This window comes from Myotis yumanensis, unplaced genomic scaffold (genome assembly GCF_028538775.1).
Source record: "Myotis yumanensis isolate MYYU_CA2020_CCGP unplaced genomic scaffold, mMyoYum1.0.hap1 SCAF_13, whole genome shotgun sequence".
Lineage (NCBI taxonomy): Eukaryota > Metazoa > Chordata > Mammalia > Chiroptera > Vespertilionidae > Myotis > Myotis yumanensis.
The window spans coordinates 22,752,649-22,771,251 of NW_027223764.1; the positions used below are offsets into that span (position 1 = coordinate 22,752,649).

Genomic DNA, 18,603 nt, shown 5'->3' on the forward strand with positions numbered 1-18,603 from the left:
TCCCCTCCACGCTCTCTAAAAGTCAAAAAATATCCTTGGGTTAGGATTAACAAAAAAAAAAAGATGTCAATATAAAAGCAGTACCTAGCAAAAACATAAATTACTTTCTATTGAAAGATTGTCAGTTTGACATAAATAGGGTATATATTCAATCTAGTATGAAATCATGTTACAATTAAACATAACATGACTCATTTATAATCATTTCACTTGCAGTTTGGAGCTCACAAGATAAACTATGTAGCTATCTTCAAATTTTGGCCTATTAATTTAGAAAAAAACAAAAACTTAGGTCAATTGAACTACAATATAATTGAAATACTATTTATAATTAATTGATGCAATTTTTAACATGGCTCACCAACTGGTTGAAAGGCCACAAGCAGGAATTTCACACCTGCAAGAGAACACATGTAATAATCCTCATAAAATAACATTATGAAATATTCATGTGATTTGGGAAGTGAGTATCAAGTTAAATGCCAAACTTGAATCAGTTCGATTTTGCTCTTATCCTAAAATAATTTTTATGTTTCTTTCATGTTAACATGGGGAGCTAAACTTGATTAGATCTTTAATAAAACTTACTATAAGAATACAATTAAAAATATTTAACTTAGTTATCTTTCACCTATGAACTTCATGTATCTCTGAAAAACTACAGATATAGAAAATGTAAAGTTAAGTAAAGCAAAACAAAATATACATAGACACATAAATATAGAGACACTGTTTTAGAAATGTGACAGAAAAATGTATGTAACACTATATATTAAAAAATATACACATATAAAAGTAATTATATGTTTTCCACACAAAAATACATTTTAAAAAGTCTAAAAATGTGAAGGGAAAGTAAAATGAGACATATCTTCCTATAATGTTTTCCATTTTACAGAGAAAATATAATCATGTATTTGCGTAATTAACAATTATTAGAGAAAAAAGTTTATGTCTTATGTCTTTCCACTGAAAAAAGTCTGACCCAATACATAATCATACAAATACTTAAAAATATAATAACTACTTTCTGAATATCTGCTTTAAAATAATTATTCTATAAAATAATACTAATACTCTAATCTCCTATTAAATCTTACTGTTTTGTCACTCAAAAGGCAAGTAAGGCAAGTTTAAAAAGCTCAAAGGAATTTACTTTTCCATAGTACTTTTGGCATTGCTCACTTTTTCAGGCAGATTTATACTGGAATTACTAGCTACCTTCATTTTTCTACAGCCTTACCAACTTAAGACTCTACCCTAAAACATGACAGATGTGTCCTAACATTCTTCATGGCTTTACTAACAACATTGTCATTTTTTATTTCTGATTCCAAATAAATAACATCCATTTGAAAAGAGTATGTGGTAAAGGATCTCAAAAACAGTTTTATATTCATAACTAGAGGCCCAATGTACGAAATTCATACAAGAGTAGGCTTTTCTTCCCCTGGCTGCCGGCACCGGCTTCCCTCCAGCTGCCAGCAGGCACCTGGGACACAGGCTTCTTTTGCAGGCCTGGCTTTGTCTGGAAGGTCGTCCGGAAGGACATCTGGTCTAATTAGCATATTATGCTCTTATTATTATAGACTAGAAGCCCGGTGCACAAAAATTTGTGCACTGGCGGGGATGGGGAGTCCCTCAGGCCAACCTGTGCCCTCTCACAGTCTGTTCAAAAATGTTTCAGGTAGGAACAGAGAAACAAAGTTATAAATTTACTATCCTATATAATAAAAGGCTAATATGCAAATCAACCAAACAATGGAATGACCGGTCACTATGACGCGCACTGACCACCAGGGGGCAGACGATCAATGCAGGAGCTGCCCCCTGGTGGTCAGTGCGCTCCCACAGGGGGAGCACCGCTCAGCCAGAAGCCGGGCTCATAGCTGGCGAGTGCAGCAGTGGTGGTGGGAGCCTCTCCCGCCTCCACAGCAGCACTAAGGATGTCCGACTGATAGCTTGGGCCCACTTCCCATGGGGAACGGGCCTAAGCTGTCAGTTGGATATCCCCTGAGGGCTCCCGGACTGCAAGAGGGCACAGGAGGCACCCCTCCTGAGGGCATGAGTTTCGTGCACCAGGCCTCTAGTCTATATATATAAAAGGCTAATATGTTAAGTGTCCGTCCATCCGGGTAATGATGCCACGTAGCAACGCCCAGCTTCCTCTCCCTAGTGACGACTGGCCTCCTTGCAGTTTCTTCAGCCCAGGAACACAACTTGCTTTATAGCCAGCTGGAAACATTTCACACTTGAATCAAATGTCTGTGAAGTGTTTTCCTGTGCCTCATCTCATTTCATCCTCACAGAAGTCCTGGAGTAGGTAGATAGGAGACTCGGTAGAATCCTATATTCTTTTCATTAGCCAGAAAATGGAGATTTAGAAAGTTTAGAAACTTGACCCGACTGAAAAGAAGTAAGACATGGTGGACCTTGAAAATGACTTCAGGTTTTCTCACTGTGAAGAATATAGTCAAACAATGCTGCAGTTAAATATTTTACCATTTGTTCTCCCTGGGTGATCTACAATAATAATCTGCTTCGTGTTGATATTTACTGCTGTGTTGCTGACAATTACCTGAAAGAGAAGCTGGGGGTGCTTCACTGGGCTGGAAAAAGTTTAGCTAAATCAGAAAGCAGGTCTAATTAAGCAAATTTATTCTATATCTATAAAAGGCTAAATTGACTCGTGCATGCACGATACATATAAAGCTCTTACTGGCGCCAATCACACAGGTAAGTTTCGATCTGTCATTGTTGGTCGTGAATTTGGTTGACACTTCTATTATACAGAAAGGGCGAACAGCAATATTAAAATATTTCTTCTAATTAATTTCCTTTCAATGCGCACAAATTTGTGCACTGGGCCACTAGTTATTAATGAAAGAAAATCATGCCCTTCTTGAAAATGACAACTGCAGGTAAGAGGACAGCAAAGTTAGACAAATGGAGAGCAGAGGACACACACAGAAGTAGCGAAAGAGAAAGCAGAAAGGGAGAGGCAGAAACATCTCCCATCACATGGTGAAAGAGATACATATTTTTGAGGGTAGAAAGGATCAGAGGAACAATTTCACCATCTATCACACCTCCCCAAAAGAAAAAGACCCATGAAAAAGGCACCAAAATACACACTAGTACCTACACACAACCTTTTTGAAAGTTCAAAACTTAAAAGTAGTAGCTGGGAGAAATCACCATTTATAAAAAGCCAGAGAAGGGGCTGTAGAGGACAGCAACTCCACTCCTTCTTCCCCTATGAAAATAAGAGTTCTTTTCCTGGCCAGTCATCAAATGTTCACACAATATATATACAAAAGAGAATGTGGCTTTCCAAAATAAAGGCATACAGAATATCAATAAACAGGTAATTATGCACCCAGTAATTAATTTAGTCACCTATGAGACGATATTGCAGAATGTTACTTTATATAAAGACATAGAAGTGTATGCACATGCACTTTTAAGGTAAACTATCATAAAGTAGGAATACAAAACCTTCAACAGCAAGACCACTGTTTTGCCTCTAGAGGGCGAACTTGGTCTTCTGAAAAACTGACAGGAGAAGTGATTTTCAGACTTTACAAAAAAAGTTAAAACTTAAAATGCTAAGAGAGCAAAGATTCCCAGATTTTCTTGGTTAACAGTGCCCTCAGTGTCCCAGTAATTTTTCCATCGAGCCTCCCCAAACTAACAAAAATACCTAATAATTCTGTTTAATAACTACAGCAGTTATGTCTAACAATTTAATAGAATTTATGTCCTAACACGTAGTAGCCATTTGAAAATATAACGCACATAAATTAAAGAAAAAGTTTTATTTCACTCCTAAATAACCACAATTAATTACTAATTGAGCATGATATTGTATACTGTACAATATCTCAAAATTTGAAATCCAATTAGATACTATCACCATTTTTCCTGTTCCACACGTATTTTTGCACATTATCTGATTTTTATCAAAACCTCAGAAAAATTAGATTCACAAAGATGTGAAAAGAATATAGTGCCATTTAATGTTGAAATTGTGTACTACCTCAAGCTAAAAGTCTACCATATCTGACAGATGTGGAATATCACTGAATTTGCCATGGTTCCCCCACTAGCTGAAACACCTGGGTGCCTGAGTACACACCTTGGGAATCAGCATAGTTTTAAGTTCCAGCAGCTATTTAAACTACTCAACATTTTAATTAATTGTAAACAAAATTAACTATAACTAATGTTTTTAAAGATCTAAAAATTGTTTTCTTATATCACTTTTGGGAACAATCTTTCTTTTGAGCAATAAAAGGAACACTATTAAATGCTTAAAGGAAGATGTTTTTCCAATTTGAATGATGATTATTGCCTTAATGTCATTGTTTTTATAATGCTGGTTGTGTTGAATCTGATAAACTACAATTGGGAAGCAGAGAAATAGAAAATTTATTATATATTTCCCGAGCAACAAATTCTCCTAATTTAAAAATGCTACAAATTGATCCAGTCTTACTGCTTTCCAGTCTCATCGATCTCCTAGTGAGGAGCACAAATTTACGAGTCAGGTAAGATCTGAAATTCTTTAAAACTCAAGAATAGAAATATTAATACAGATATTAAAAGAATTAGCTACTAAACTACTAAAAAAGATTATATATACGTACACTCATCTCACAAAGTCCTTGGTTTAGATAGAACATCAGAAAAGTAATCAAAGAGTTCAACCTCAAACTTTACTCAGTTTTTCTTTTTACTGTTTCATAAGTTCACAACTACCTATATCCACAAAATCTGTGCCACTGGCAAATGCTACCGTGTTCAATTCGAAGTCAAAATCTGTGGTGAGAGTAGTTAGCTACCAATAACAACAACGATAACAAAAGGCTATCCAAGGAATAACTAGGAAACAAAATCAATATTCTTTTTTTTTAAAATATATTTTTATTGACTTCAGAGAGGAAGGGAGAGGGAGAGAGAGATGGAAATATCAATGATAAGAGAGAATCATTGATCGGCTGCCTTCTCCACGCCCCCGACTGGGGATCAAGCCTGCAACCCAGGCATGTGCCCTTGACCGGAATCGAACCCGGGACCCTTGAGTCCGCAGGCTGACGTTCTATCCATTGAGCCAAGCCATCCAGGGCAATATTCTATTACTTTAAAGAATTTTCACAACCATAAAAGATAATTGAAAATGTGTCATGTTTTAAAAATATATTAAGGTTGCTAGAAATATCTATAATCCCAAAATTTTATATGTACAAAAATATAAATGAAAGTAGGACATGGTTAATTATCAAGAAAATATATTTGAAAAACTAAGACAAAACACATGGCTATCTTAGTACTTACCTGCTGAATAATTTTGGAAGTTTTCTGAAGATTCTCTCTGGGAGGAACTTTACCAAATAATTTCCAACCAGGAGCACTATGGACAACTGATTTGAGTTCCTTTGTCCTTTTTGAAAAAAGGTTTCTGAAATACAAGAAAGTTACATGAATTATGTTTTTTATGATAACTATGGAACTACTTAATAATTTCTAAAGTTTACTCCCAAGACAACACAAAATAATTTTAAATAAAATTATTTCTACTATTATTAGACTAACAAGACTCAATTAAGAATACCTGCCTACATAGAAATATTAGAAAAGTCATCAAAAGAGATATTAGAGAGATAAATAAATTGGAGAGAAAATGACAAGCTTTAAATAAGATGCAAATATTTGCTTCAAATCACCTATAATGTGACTTGAATTGACTATACATGCATGCACTTCACAATAAAATCCAAGAAAGTGAGAACAACAAAGCTCAAGAGAAACTGTATGAAAATGTAAAGGATTAAGTAAAAATCTTTTGGGAAAATACTATTCAGTGATTTTCAGTAATAATTTGTTACTATTTGTAATAAAAGGGCATCTACTGATACTTCACTGTCATAATACAGGCATACGTAAATTGTTTTTTTTCTAGGACAAGGTATGTACAAGGTAATTTACTGCATAAGAGTATATAACTAAGAAGAAAGTGTCTCTCACTGAAAAGGATAAAAAGGGAAAAAAGCAAAATAAATAACCTTCACAATAAAAACCTGGTTCCAATATGCATCACCATTACAATGGTAATAAGTTCAGAATGAAGTTTAAATTCTCATTAAATCATAAAAACAAAACAAAGTCAATACTTTAAATTTTCATATCTAAAAGACTTTGGTTACTATAAGAAATTTCCATAAAAGAAATATGAGCCCACAGGTATCCAATTACTAAGAAAGGCCATCAGATAACGTTCCACATTAATTTCTTATGCCACAAAGACATTGTGAATTGGGTTTTCAGTTTATGTCCTGCCACAAAAATGACTTAGAATGTAGCTAACTGGCATACATCTGCAATAAAAAGTAATTTAAAAATATTTTTCCAATTACAGACCCTGGCAGGGTAGCTCAGTTGGTTAGACGTCGTCTGGATGTGCCAAGATTGCAGGGTTCGATCCCTGGTCAGGGCACGTACAAGAATCAAGCAATGAATGGATAAATAAGTGGAACAACAATCGATGCTTCTCTCTCTCCCCTCCCCTTCCTCTCTCCCTTCCTCTCTCTAAAACCAATCAATAAAAATTTAATTAAAAATAAAATGGTATTACAGATCAAATGGGCTTCTACTGATTAATCTAGGAAGGGAATTACTACTTTATTACATTTTAAGGGGGAAAACCCAATGAAAAGGTACATAAATAAGCCAATAATGTGTAATACTCTGTTCTTTTCATGCACCATCCCTTACCCCCCTATCCACTGTCAGGGGACTGGTGAAGTAGAGATTCCAATGCAAATAAATGTGGGGAACTAGGTTCCTCCTCATCACCTTTCAAACTGAAGACAGACACACACACTTCCCTTTTTCCTATCCCCCCAAATATTCCAATTTCTTACATTTAAATCAACACTAAAAGCTTCTTAGCAAAACAAACCAAATGTGTTCAAGCACCCATGAGAGAAGACCATTCTTTCTCTCTATGTTGCAGAGATAGAGCTTGACTCTATGAATGAGACTTATATGGCAGTGATGGGGGGAAAGGGTCATTCTTATTCTGTATTCTTCTAGTTTCGGGGTAGGGGCAGAAGGAAGGGACACCCCTAGCTTCTCTCAGCCCCCTATTCATTCCCATCTGTGGAGCTGAAATTTGGTGCCAGACATTGCTGCCTAACAGCAGAGAGGAATCAGTTTGTCCTGCTTTCCTAATATGAGGCTAAAGTAGTTTTCTCTGCACTCCTTTGTCCCCAATCCCCACAGGAAAGGCCTTGCTGTGTTAACTGGATAAGTTTAAATCAGGTGAAGTATTAGGAGGGCCACTGCAGCCAAAGGCATGTCTTTCCATCCGGATTTCATCAGTATTAAAGCTGATGTTGTGAGGTCCCATTTGTCTGTGTCCTATGTCTTTTTTCCTATTGATTCCAAACTCAGAAGTGTTGAGAGGTATTATTTAATGGTTTTGCCTAAACCCAACAGTCAAGTTTTTGTAAGTTGTAAAGTATCTTATTGTTTCAGATAAGCTGAAAATATTTTTATTTTTATTTTTTTATTTAAATATATATTTTTATTGATTTTTTACAGAGAGGAAGGGAGAGGGATAGAGAGTTAGAAACATCGATCAGCTGCCTCCTGCACACCCCCTACTGGGGATGTGCCTGCAACCAAGGTACATGCCCTTGACTGGAATCGAACCTGGGACCCTTCAGTCCGCAGGCCGACGCTCTATCCACTGAGCCAAACCAGCCAGGGCTGAAAATATTTTTAAATGTTTCCTAGTTGAGTTTGTTTTTCCTTTCTCATTCTGCCCCACATTTTGTCAGTATATATATACATATATATATATATATATATATATATATATATAGAAAGCAGGGAATGACAATGGTCATCCATCTTAAAAAAGGGAAAAAATAAGAGACATGCCAAGAAAAAACTGATGTGAGAAAGAGGAAAAAAAAAAAAGCGCTAACCTTCTCTCTTAGTGGCTTTTATAGTAAAGGTTGATAAATGAATGAATGGCTCTTATTTGTTAATACCTGTTAATATTTGCTTCACAAATCTGTGTCTTGTTTCATTTTTCCAAGATTTCTTCTACCACACACAGTTAGATCTACACTAATAAAAGACAAAGATGCTAATTGACCGTACCTTCACTATGCCCACCAGCCAATCAGAAGTGTATGCAAATTAACCCAAGAAAGATGGCGGTTAATTTGCATACACAGGTGCCCAGTGAAGACTGAAGACAGTGTGGAATGAAGCCAAGCACTGCAGAAGGGAGCCAAGCGGCGGCGAAGGGAATGGATCGGAGGTAGCAGAAATGGGAGCGGAGCTGAGGCAGCGGACACGGGAGGGAGCAAAGTGGCAGAGAAGGGAGGGAGCTGAGGCGGCGGGGAAGGGAGGGAGGCTCCGGTTTCGCTCCCTTCTCTGCTTCTCTCTGGCCTGAGGAAGCCCTATTCTTGCAGGAATCTTCCTGCAATGGGCCTCTAGTCCTATATAATAAAAGGCTAATATGCAAATCAACTGAACTGTGGAATGACTGGTCGCTATGATGCGCACTGACCACCAGGGGGCAGATGCTCAATGCAGGAGCTGCCCCCTGGTGGTCAGTGCACTCCCACGGCCAACCACCTGCAGCCAGCCAACCTCCCCCGGTCCCTCCCCCTGGCCTGCTGGCCCCAACCAGCCCCAATCGTCCCTGATCACTGACCAGGCTGAGGGACCCTGCCCATGCATGAATTCGTGCACGGGGCCTCTAGTATGATATAAAAGAGTCAGACCACTTGCCTACTACACCAAAGCTAACCTAAAGGGGCAAATTTTATTACACCGTGTAAGCTATCTGCTCATGATTTCCAACATAGCACAATCTCCAGTGCTTGGGTCTTTAAGAATTGGCAAACCCACTTATTAACTTATGAGACAAAGCCATGTAAGTTCCATAGTTTCTCAGACTGAAATTTGACACTACAAAAAACTGCCTGACTTTTTACTGTCAACAATGTCAGCTCTAGCAAAATCTTTTTAAATTCATTAGATAAATTCTGAACATCACTTGATTGGAATTGTACATTTAAAAGGGGTCAAAATGTTTACTTTTCCAAACAGGAAAGAAAAAATCATACTTCAATCAAAAGAGTAAAATCAGTTTAAAAAATTAGAAATCATGAGCTGATCTTCCAACTGTTTCAGTAGAAGTTGCACTGCTAAAAACACATCAACTTCCTGGACTTTGTACTAAGTTCCCACAAAGTATAATAGAAGGCCAAAAAGAAAACATTATCTGGTGATCATGGAATGCCACAGTTGACTACACAATTAATTCAAAGAAGTTTAAGTACTGTGTCTTAAAATGCAGTACTTTGGCTACCCTTGAGTATTTTGGATTAAAGATCTGGCATGAAAATTACTTACATTCTTTCCAAACCTCAATCATTTTTTACTTGAAAAAGACTTTCAGCTAACTACACACACACACACACACACACACACAAAGTACTTTTTCTTTTTGCCAGATAACTTAAAACTTTTTAAAATTTTAATAATTTTCTTTTCTTTTTCAGGCTATTTCTGGCTCTTGTCTTTGTCCCTATTACAAATTCTAAAAATTAAAAAAAATAATACAGATTTTTATTTAATACACACTGCTTAACTAATCTAAGTATTTTCATAGATAAAAACTATTTAAAAAAGAACAGAATTCACTAGCATTTACTCTGTGAAAAAACAGAATTTCAAGACTGAAAGTAATTAAGGTTATACTTTTAAAAAAAGTAATTTAGAGCTGCCAGGGACTTTAGAGAGTAACCAGGTCAAAGGTTTTCATCAAGAATCAATAAACCAACATGAATGGGCTAGAGGAGGTGCATAAGCCTCCTGATACCATATGCACAATTTGAAGTAAACACTGTGCTTATGAACATTTTTCCTGGGCAGCTATCTAGAGCTTTCATCAAATTCTCCAAGGAGTTAATGTGCCCCCCACCCCCACTCCCAGAAAGGTTCATGAGCCACTTGCCAAGGTCACACCACTAACTAGTGTTGAGCCAGGTCTCTTGCACAGATCCTTTTCTTCCTAATCACACTTATCTTGTTCATGTTTTCTGCAGAACAATCAAGATGTAAGAACTTCCATGACCATTTCTTTCATCATACACATTTGCCAAAAGGCCTCTTGATATTTATTTAAACAGTTCAAAAATATAAATTATTTTCTTCTTCCTCCTGGGTTCATGTCAGCAAGTCACCTTATGATATGTCTTATTTGTTATAGCAAATAAGTTTCAGGCAATATCTTACTGATTGTTTTTATTCTTTTGTTGCAGGAAGATAACTTAAAACTTTTGTTGCCAGATAACTTAAAACTTTTTAAAATTTTAATAATTTTCTTTTCTTTTTTAGGCTATTTCTGGCTCTTGTCTTTGTCCCTATTACAAATTCTAAAAATTAAAAAAAATAATACAGATTTTTATTTAATACACACTGCTTTTATTTTCACACTATGTATTTTCATAGAAAAAACTATTAAAAAAAGAACAGAATTCACTAGCATTTACTCTGTGAAAAAACAGAATTTCAAGACTGAAAGTAATTAAGGTTATACTTTAAAAAAAAGTAATTTAGAGCTGCCAGGGACTAAATATAATTAAGAAAAAGAAAAAGTAATTACAAAAATATTCTTTATTTCGTGCTGGATGCTATTTACACCATTTATCCAATGCTTCATTAAAAGAATATCTATTGCTCTAAGCCCAGTATAGTATCTAACATACTCAGAGGGAAGATAGAAAGCACCAGAAAAAGAGAATATAGGAAAGAACTTTTATCTTTTGAAATATATTTTATTGATTTTTTTACAGAGAGGAAGGGAGAAGGATAGAGAGTTAAAAACATCAATCAAAGCCGAAACCGGTTTGGCTCAGTGGATAGAGCGTCGGCCTGCGGACTGAAAGGTCCCAGGTTCGATTCCGGTCAAGGGCATGTGCCTGGGTTGCGGGCACTTACCCAGTAGGAGATGTGCAGGAGGCAGCTGATCGGTGTTTCTCTCTCATCGATGTTTCTAACTCTCTATCTCTCTCCCTTCCTCTCTGTAAAAAAGTCAATAAAATATATTAAAAAAAAAACATCGATCAAATGGTCATAAGACACTGGGAGGTAGGGGTGGCCGGGGGAATGTCAAGGGGCGGGGGGGAGGGGGGGAAACATATGTAATACTCTTTGTAATAATTTAAGCAATTAAAAAAAAAAAGACTAAACTATGTAAGACAAAAAACAAAACAAAAAAAACAACAACACATCGATCAACTGCCTCCTGCACACCCTCTACTGGGGATGTGCCTGAAACCAAGGTACATGCCCTTGACCGGAATTGAACTGGGACCCTTCAGTCTGCAGGCCGACGCTCTATCCACTGAGCCAAACCGGTTAGGGCGGAAAGAACTTTTAGAACAAGAACAAAAACAGTAACAATGAACAACATGCAAAATATGAGCAAAATATTCTAGTCACCAGGACGTAAGCTATCTTCTAACCCTAAGAGAAAGGTGGGGAATAAAGGTAAGACACTGACTGATAATGATGAAGAAAATTAACCACATGTGTGAATACTTCTCCATTTATGCCTACAGAAACATCTCCTAAAGACAGATACCAAACATACTTTGAGAAATGACAACATTAAAGTAACAAATAGAGAGCCTCCAAAAGGGACCAACTTCAAAAGTCCCAATCATTTGGCTATATAAATTCTGGTTCCTTAAAAAAAAAAAGTTTAATCCAATACATTTTTGTATTCCTATTATGTATTAGGCTCTATGTTTCTATGCAGAGACAAAAAAAAGAGATATATTCCCCATCTCCAGGGAGTTTGCATCTTAGTAGAACAGATATATACACATACAAGTAATTATGGAAATCCAATACTTTGTCTTTACCTCATTTAATCCTCAAAAATGGCTGAAGGGTATACTGCCACCATCCATCTTTATGAAGTAATGTACAGAACTTGTGCATTGGATGTAAAAACTCGATTTCATAATTTTACACTTTCAGGGTTTTCTGATCCATGACAGCAAAACAACCAGCCTAACAGCCATTCTGGCTCTTTTCTCCCTCATTAAATTGTTCACAAAACATAATTTTTCAGGTGACTCTCCATTTTCACATCATTGCACTTCCCTCAAAACAAAAATCAGATTCAAAGTTTACCTTCATTAAAGCTTTACAAAAAGGTTACTGGTATAAGCATGTTATTTGCATTGTTAGTTATACCTCCAGGCACGAACTGAATTTGATGTTATTTAAATCAATTATCTAGATATTACATTCTAATAAAGAGTCTGACAAGCACTCAAAAAATACCACACATGGCCCTAGCCGGTTTGGTTCAGTGGATAGAGCACCGGCCTGTGGACTGAAGGGTCTCAGGTTCCATTCTGGTCAAGGGCACATGCCCAGGTTTCGGGCTCCCTCCCCAGTAGGGGTGTGCAGGAGGCAGCCAATCAATGATTCTCTCTCATCAGTAATATTTCTCTCTCATCATTGATGTTTCTATCTCTCTTTCTCCTTTCCTCTCTGAAATCAATAAAAAATATATGTATTTAAAAAAAATACCACACATGTATCCAAGCCCCAGTTTTTCAAGTCCCAAATCATGTGCCACACTGCTACAAGAGTGACTGTTGTGGCTCTAGACGGTTTTGGTCAGTGGATAGAGCGTCGGCCTGCAGACCAAAGGATCCCAGGTTTGATTCCAGTCAAGGGCAGGTACCTTGGTTGCAGGCTCTTCCCCGACCCAAGCCTTGGTCGGGGTGTGTGCAGGAGGCAACCAACCAATGTCTCTCACATTGATGTTTCTCTCTGTTTTTCCCTCTCTCTTTCACTCTCCCTAAAAATCAATAGAAAAATATCCTTGAACAAGGATTAATAAAACAAACAAACATTTTTAAAAAATAGAGTGACTGTTCTAAAACACAATTCAAAGCATGTTGCCCATGCTTTAAAAACCCATTCACGGGCCTGGCAGGTGTGGCTCAGTGGTTGAGTGTTGACCTATGAACCAGGAGGTCAAAGTTCTATTCCTGGTCAGGGCACATGCCTGGGTTCCGGGCTCAGTCCCCAGTAAGGGGCGTACAGGAGGCAGCTGATCAATGATGCTCTCTCATCATTGATGTTTCTATCTTTCTCCCTTCCTCTCCGAAATAAATAAAAATATATATTTTAAAAAGCCATCAACGGTCCCATGCACTGCCACACCTTATGGGATCCATTCAAATTGCTTATAGTTCTGTCACACAAATTCCATAATTTAGCCTTAATCTTTATGCCTCAGTTTTTGGCACTATACCTCACAATCTATGATAGATGCTATATTCCAGACAGTCATAATAATGAGCATGTGCAGTCCCAAAAGTGCTGTGCTATTTCACGAATAAATTCTGCATATGCTGGTATATGCTTGTACTGTCCTCAGCCTCATTCCAATCCAAACCCTCAGTAGTAAAAGATTTAGCATTCATGTTTAATCTCCACCCCGAAGTTAATCACTCCTTCTTTAGTGCTACTAATGCATCCTTGTAGCTTCTTTTACAACACTAGTCAGGTAATATTGTAAGAATTGATTTATATGACTCCTCCATCTTGTTTATTAGTATCCTGTTTATCTAATTTCCTTAGTGCTTCATTTATATAATAAGGCTCAACAGCATTGTGAATGAATAAATGATAAGAAAATTGCAAACTAACTCATAAGAACTGTATATGGTTAGCTAGGAGGCTCCAAAAACAAAACCAAAAAAGGTTCAGTAGCAATCTTTAAATTTCTGAAGGGAAATTATGTAAAAGACCTGACTTACTCTTTGTGGCTCTACAAGGCAAAATTAGGACCAGGAATATTACAAAGAGCTACACTGTGCTTCCACATAAAGAACCTTCTAACAATTAATAACATTGCTCAACAGGCTGCCTTGCGGAAATTGAGCTCCTAGTTAGTGAAAGAATTCAAGCAGAGACTAAACAATAACACCCATCAGGTGTCTAAAAACTAAGAATAAAGAGGCAGAAACTTAGCTCTATGGTTGTTGTTACTTTGTTTTGTTTTGTTGACATTTTGTGCAAGCCTAACCTAGAAGTACTTCTTGAACTGATGATAGAACCTATGATACAATCTATGATAGATGCTATCATATTCCAGAGCAAAGTTGAAATCCTTCTTTTCAACCAAGGCAATTGCCTTTCTTTTTCTACAGGTAGTTATGATGTTTCCATCAAATGGACAACTAAATTTAAAAAATGTATTTTGGTGGTTTCATATAAGAGCCAAACAAACTTATCTCCTCATTAAAACATGTACCTAGTTATTATTTTATTCAAGAAAGTTTTATAGTGATTATCCTCTAAATTTTTCCTTCAGGCAGTATAATTCTGTTTTATTAGTATGCCCAATATTGAAAGTCAATCACTGTCCTCCTATTCTTGACTGTATTAATATGCTCCTGGGAGTATATCACAAAGATGGACATCATCCTCTGGTTATATGTTCAATTGTTGTGCCAGTTATTTTATATAATAATTTATCCATCAAAAGCTTTATTTTATTAGTCTTTATTTAACAAATTTTGGTGATCAACACCCAATTCTGAATCACAACAAATCCTTTGTTTTCTAAATAACACCCAATGATTATTTAAAAAAACAACTTAAATTTTAACACTCCTCAAAAACACAGAAACTTACTCAATTGAGACCTTTTACTAATTTAAAACTTCAATAACTTACTTCAGAACTTAAATTTTTACAATGTATCTTCCTAGTAATGAACAATTATTTTTTTTCCTCAAGGGTGAGAGATTTTAATTCTGTTAGCTAGATTTACCATGGTGCTTGGAAGAGAAATTTTCCTTTCAGCACTGGAACTCAAGTAAGAAAACACTGGATAAAGCTGTATATTTTACATTTATTTTACCCTTTGATACATGTATTTCTTAATAATACCTGAGTCTATCATACAACCTAAACTCTTAAATCTAAATTAAACCTTATATACAACTGGTTACAAAAAAACATTTCATTTGCACGATCTAGCCTACTAAAAGGCCATGAGGGGATGAGGGCATTAGAGAAGTTAAGAGGGGTGAGGCAGAGCAGATATTTTTAAGGAAAGAGGTTGCCAGAAACATCCACAAAGGCTCTGAGGTAAGCAGAAAAATAAATATGGAGGTAATCTGTAATACTCTGAAGTCCACAGGCCAAAGTACAGAGCTAAATTCCAGCCAACTATTCTCTATAGTTATTCTCTGTACAAACCTCTTTAAACTTGTTCTCTAAGTTTCTCCTGTCTCTGACCATACCTCTACATACCTCCACACTCTCCAATTTTCTTTTATCTTCTTTCTTACCACCTTAACTGGAATAGTATAAAAACGAAGTATTTATCTTCAGTTTTATTTTATATTTCCTGTCCTGCTTTTCAAAAGCAGGTAACATGATCGATCACTTTATGCTTGTTTTTAATGATTTTAGAGGGGAAGATATCTATCTATCTATCTATCTATCTATCAATCAATCAATCAATCTGGTGCCTTCTGCATGAATCCTGACTGAAGACCAAATCTGAAACCTGGGTACGTGCCCTGAGTGGGAATGAAACAGGTGACCTTTCGGTGCATGGTACTACACTCAACACCAGACAGGGCAGGGGTCCTCAAACTTTTTAAACAGGGGGCCAGTTCACTGTCCCTCAGACCGCTGGAGGGCCGGACTATAGTTTAAAAAAAAACTATGAACAAATTCCTATGCACACTGCACATATCTTATTTTGAAGTAAAAAAACAAAACGGGAACAAATACAATATTTGTATTTGCATGTGGCCCGCGTGCAGGCCGTAGTTTGAGGACCCCTGAGCCAGGGTATTGTTTGTTGTTTTTTAACAAAAAAAATTAAACTGTTACAGTCTTTAAATAACTTTTTCCTGGGACAACAAAAAAGTATTTCACCTACCTGACTAGAAGAAGACTACCAATAATCTAGATGAAAACCAGATTTGGAAATTCTAAATAATGGGTAGTTGTACATTACAGTATTTGGAAAAATATGAAAAAATAGCACATAATTTGATTTTGAAACTACATGTTGAGTTCCAAACTTAGAATGTTTTAATCTGTATAGGATTAGAAACAGGCAGATGAAATATTTTTTAACCAAGAAAAGTATCCCAAAATAAAATTCAAATTAAAAAGAAACCTCCCGGTTGGTGTGGTTAAGTGGTTTCGCACTGACTGCTGAACAAGGAGGTCACAGTTGGATTCCCAGTCAGGACACATGCGGGGGTAGGGGGGGGTGGGGTGGGGTGAGTTGCAGACTTGATCCCCAGTAGGGGGTGGGCGGCAGTAGACCGATGATTCTCTCATCATTGATGTTTCTGTCTCTCCCTCTCCCTTTCTCTCTCTGAAATCAATAAAAACATTTAAAAAAGAGAGAGAAGTCAACAGCAAAATTCAAAACTAATCTAAACACATTACCAAGTTCACTGTCAAACTAGCTCTAAGTAGGTGTATAACTTGTAGCTTGGTTTCCTAAAGTAAACTCTTAATTTCAAGAAAGAGCCTGCTGAAAACTCAAGAGAGTCACATGAGTTTCCCTCTCTTCCTTTTGGCCACAGAAATAAGCGCAAGAAAGGCTGAAGCAGCAAATTCTAAAGGGGAATAAGCCATGTGTAATGTGCAGGAGTTTTTTTTTAAGGCATGGAAAAGAATTATAACCAGCAGCAGAAGGAAGGAAAATCAGCAACCTTTTTGCTAAGTTGTAAATAAGGAGAGGTAAATGACTCCACATTAAAGAGACCTGAGTAAAGTTTTGTGGGCTAAAATTAAAGAGCAGGCAAGCATGGCTATCTAAACAGCATACAATGAAAGTAAAAGACCCTTCCCACTAATAAAAAGGAAGCTCAGATTTAATTAGGCAGAGAGAAATTCTCAACTAGTGAAGGTTAGGAAAATACGTACTTCTACATTTGTATTTGTATCTGTTCTCTGTTGTATCTCTATACTCATCAATTACATTGTACATAACAATGACCCAATTTTAAATAAACAAAGCAATTTGAGATATAAATATACGCTGTAACTTCTTTCAGTAATTACCTGAGGAGACCTGCCTATCAACAATTATTTCAGTAATTATAGTCTGGGAACCACCTGTATCAGAATCTCTTGGAAGTACTACTTGGTACATATTTGGATTCCTGCTGGACCCCACCCAAGATGTACTCAATCAAAGGAGATGGGGGGCTCAAGGCATCTGCATTCCTAACCTGCCCCTTCCTCCCCCTCCTTAAAACACTAAAGTTTAAGAATTACTGGAGTAGGGTCCAAGCAACTATTAACTAGACCTACCTGGGGACAACTCTTACTGTAGCTAACAGAGTTCCTAGTAAAAACAGCCTCCAAAGGGAATGACTTTCCCTTTCTGAGTATACATTTAGAGATGGCTAACCGATGGGTCACCTCAAAAGCTCCGAACGTTTCCATTTCCCCCCAAAGCTTTCCTGCCACAACATACTAAGTATGAAATGTATAAGTAAGCCAAGGTAAACATTTCATAAACTTAAACTTAAAAATTGGCTTTGCCTGTCTAAGAGAGGTCCTTTTAAAACAATAAAAGATACAAATAGTTTAATCTTTCTCAACATTCCCTCCTTTTAGTTCCTTCTCAAATTTGTTTTACTCAAAGCTTCAAGACTTCTGGACATTTTATATCACTACACCAGAGTCTATTTTAACACCCATCTAATCCAAAATACAAATTATGTTTAAAAATCTACTACACAAATTGTGTAATGTTTCTTCAGGTAGTATACATAAAATTCATTCCCCTCTTCCTTTCTTAAAACCAGTGGATTTTTGCAATGGGATTGGGGAAGGGACAGTGGTGGTCTTGCTGTAGTTTAAATAATGACATGTGAATCCTCACTATATGCCATATAATAAATACAAAGCACTTAGAATATTACCTCATTTAACCCTCATGACAATCCCATGCAGTAGGTATCACTATCATCCCCATCATATGGATGAGTTGCTTAAGGTCCAGAGAGATCAAGTAACTTGTCCATAATTAGACAACTAGGAATCGAATTTAAACCCAGGCACTTATCTAACTTCATAACTAGAATTTTTAACCACTACAATCTCCTGTAGTTTGAAGATGTCACCTGCCAAAAGAAAGTACCCTGAATTCGACTAGGTAGAGGTTGTGGATTCTGGAGAATTTAATTTTTTTAAATATGCTTTTAGGAGATTTTGAAGTTTAACAAAGGCTAAGAACTATTGCACTAGGCCAGCCGTGGGCAAACTACGGCCCGCGGGCCGGATTCGGCCCATTTGAAATGGATAAAACTAAAAAAAAAAAAAAAAAAAAGACCGTACCCCTTTATGTAATGATGTTTACTTTGAATTTATATTAGTTCACACAAACACTCCATCCATGCTTTTGTTCCGGCCCTCCGGTTCAGTTTAAGAACCCACTGTGGCCCTCGAGTCAAAAAGTTTGCCCACCCCTGCACTAGGCTATTAGTTCACCAA

General features: G+C 36.7%; 1 protein-coding gene across 3 annotated transcripts in view; it reads right to left on the bottom strand.

Moving 5' to 3' along the window:
• The window catches only part of TBC1D12 (TBC1 domain family member 12), a 90,620-nt gene that overhangs the window by 49,444 nt on the left and 22,573 nt on the right, over positions 1–18,603 (bottom strand). For 2 of the 3 annotated variants that reach the window (XM_070432668.1, XM_070432667.1), the window contains exon 2: positions 5,338–5,461. In XM_070432668.1, coding sequence (XP_070288769.1) covers positions 5,338–5,461 — 124 coding nt within the window. Of the gene's footprint in view, positions 1–361; positions 381–5,337; positions 5,462–18,603 lie in introns of those variants that run through there. The other variant, XM_070432669.1, reaches the window with a different exon arrangement.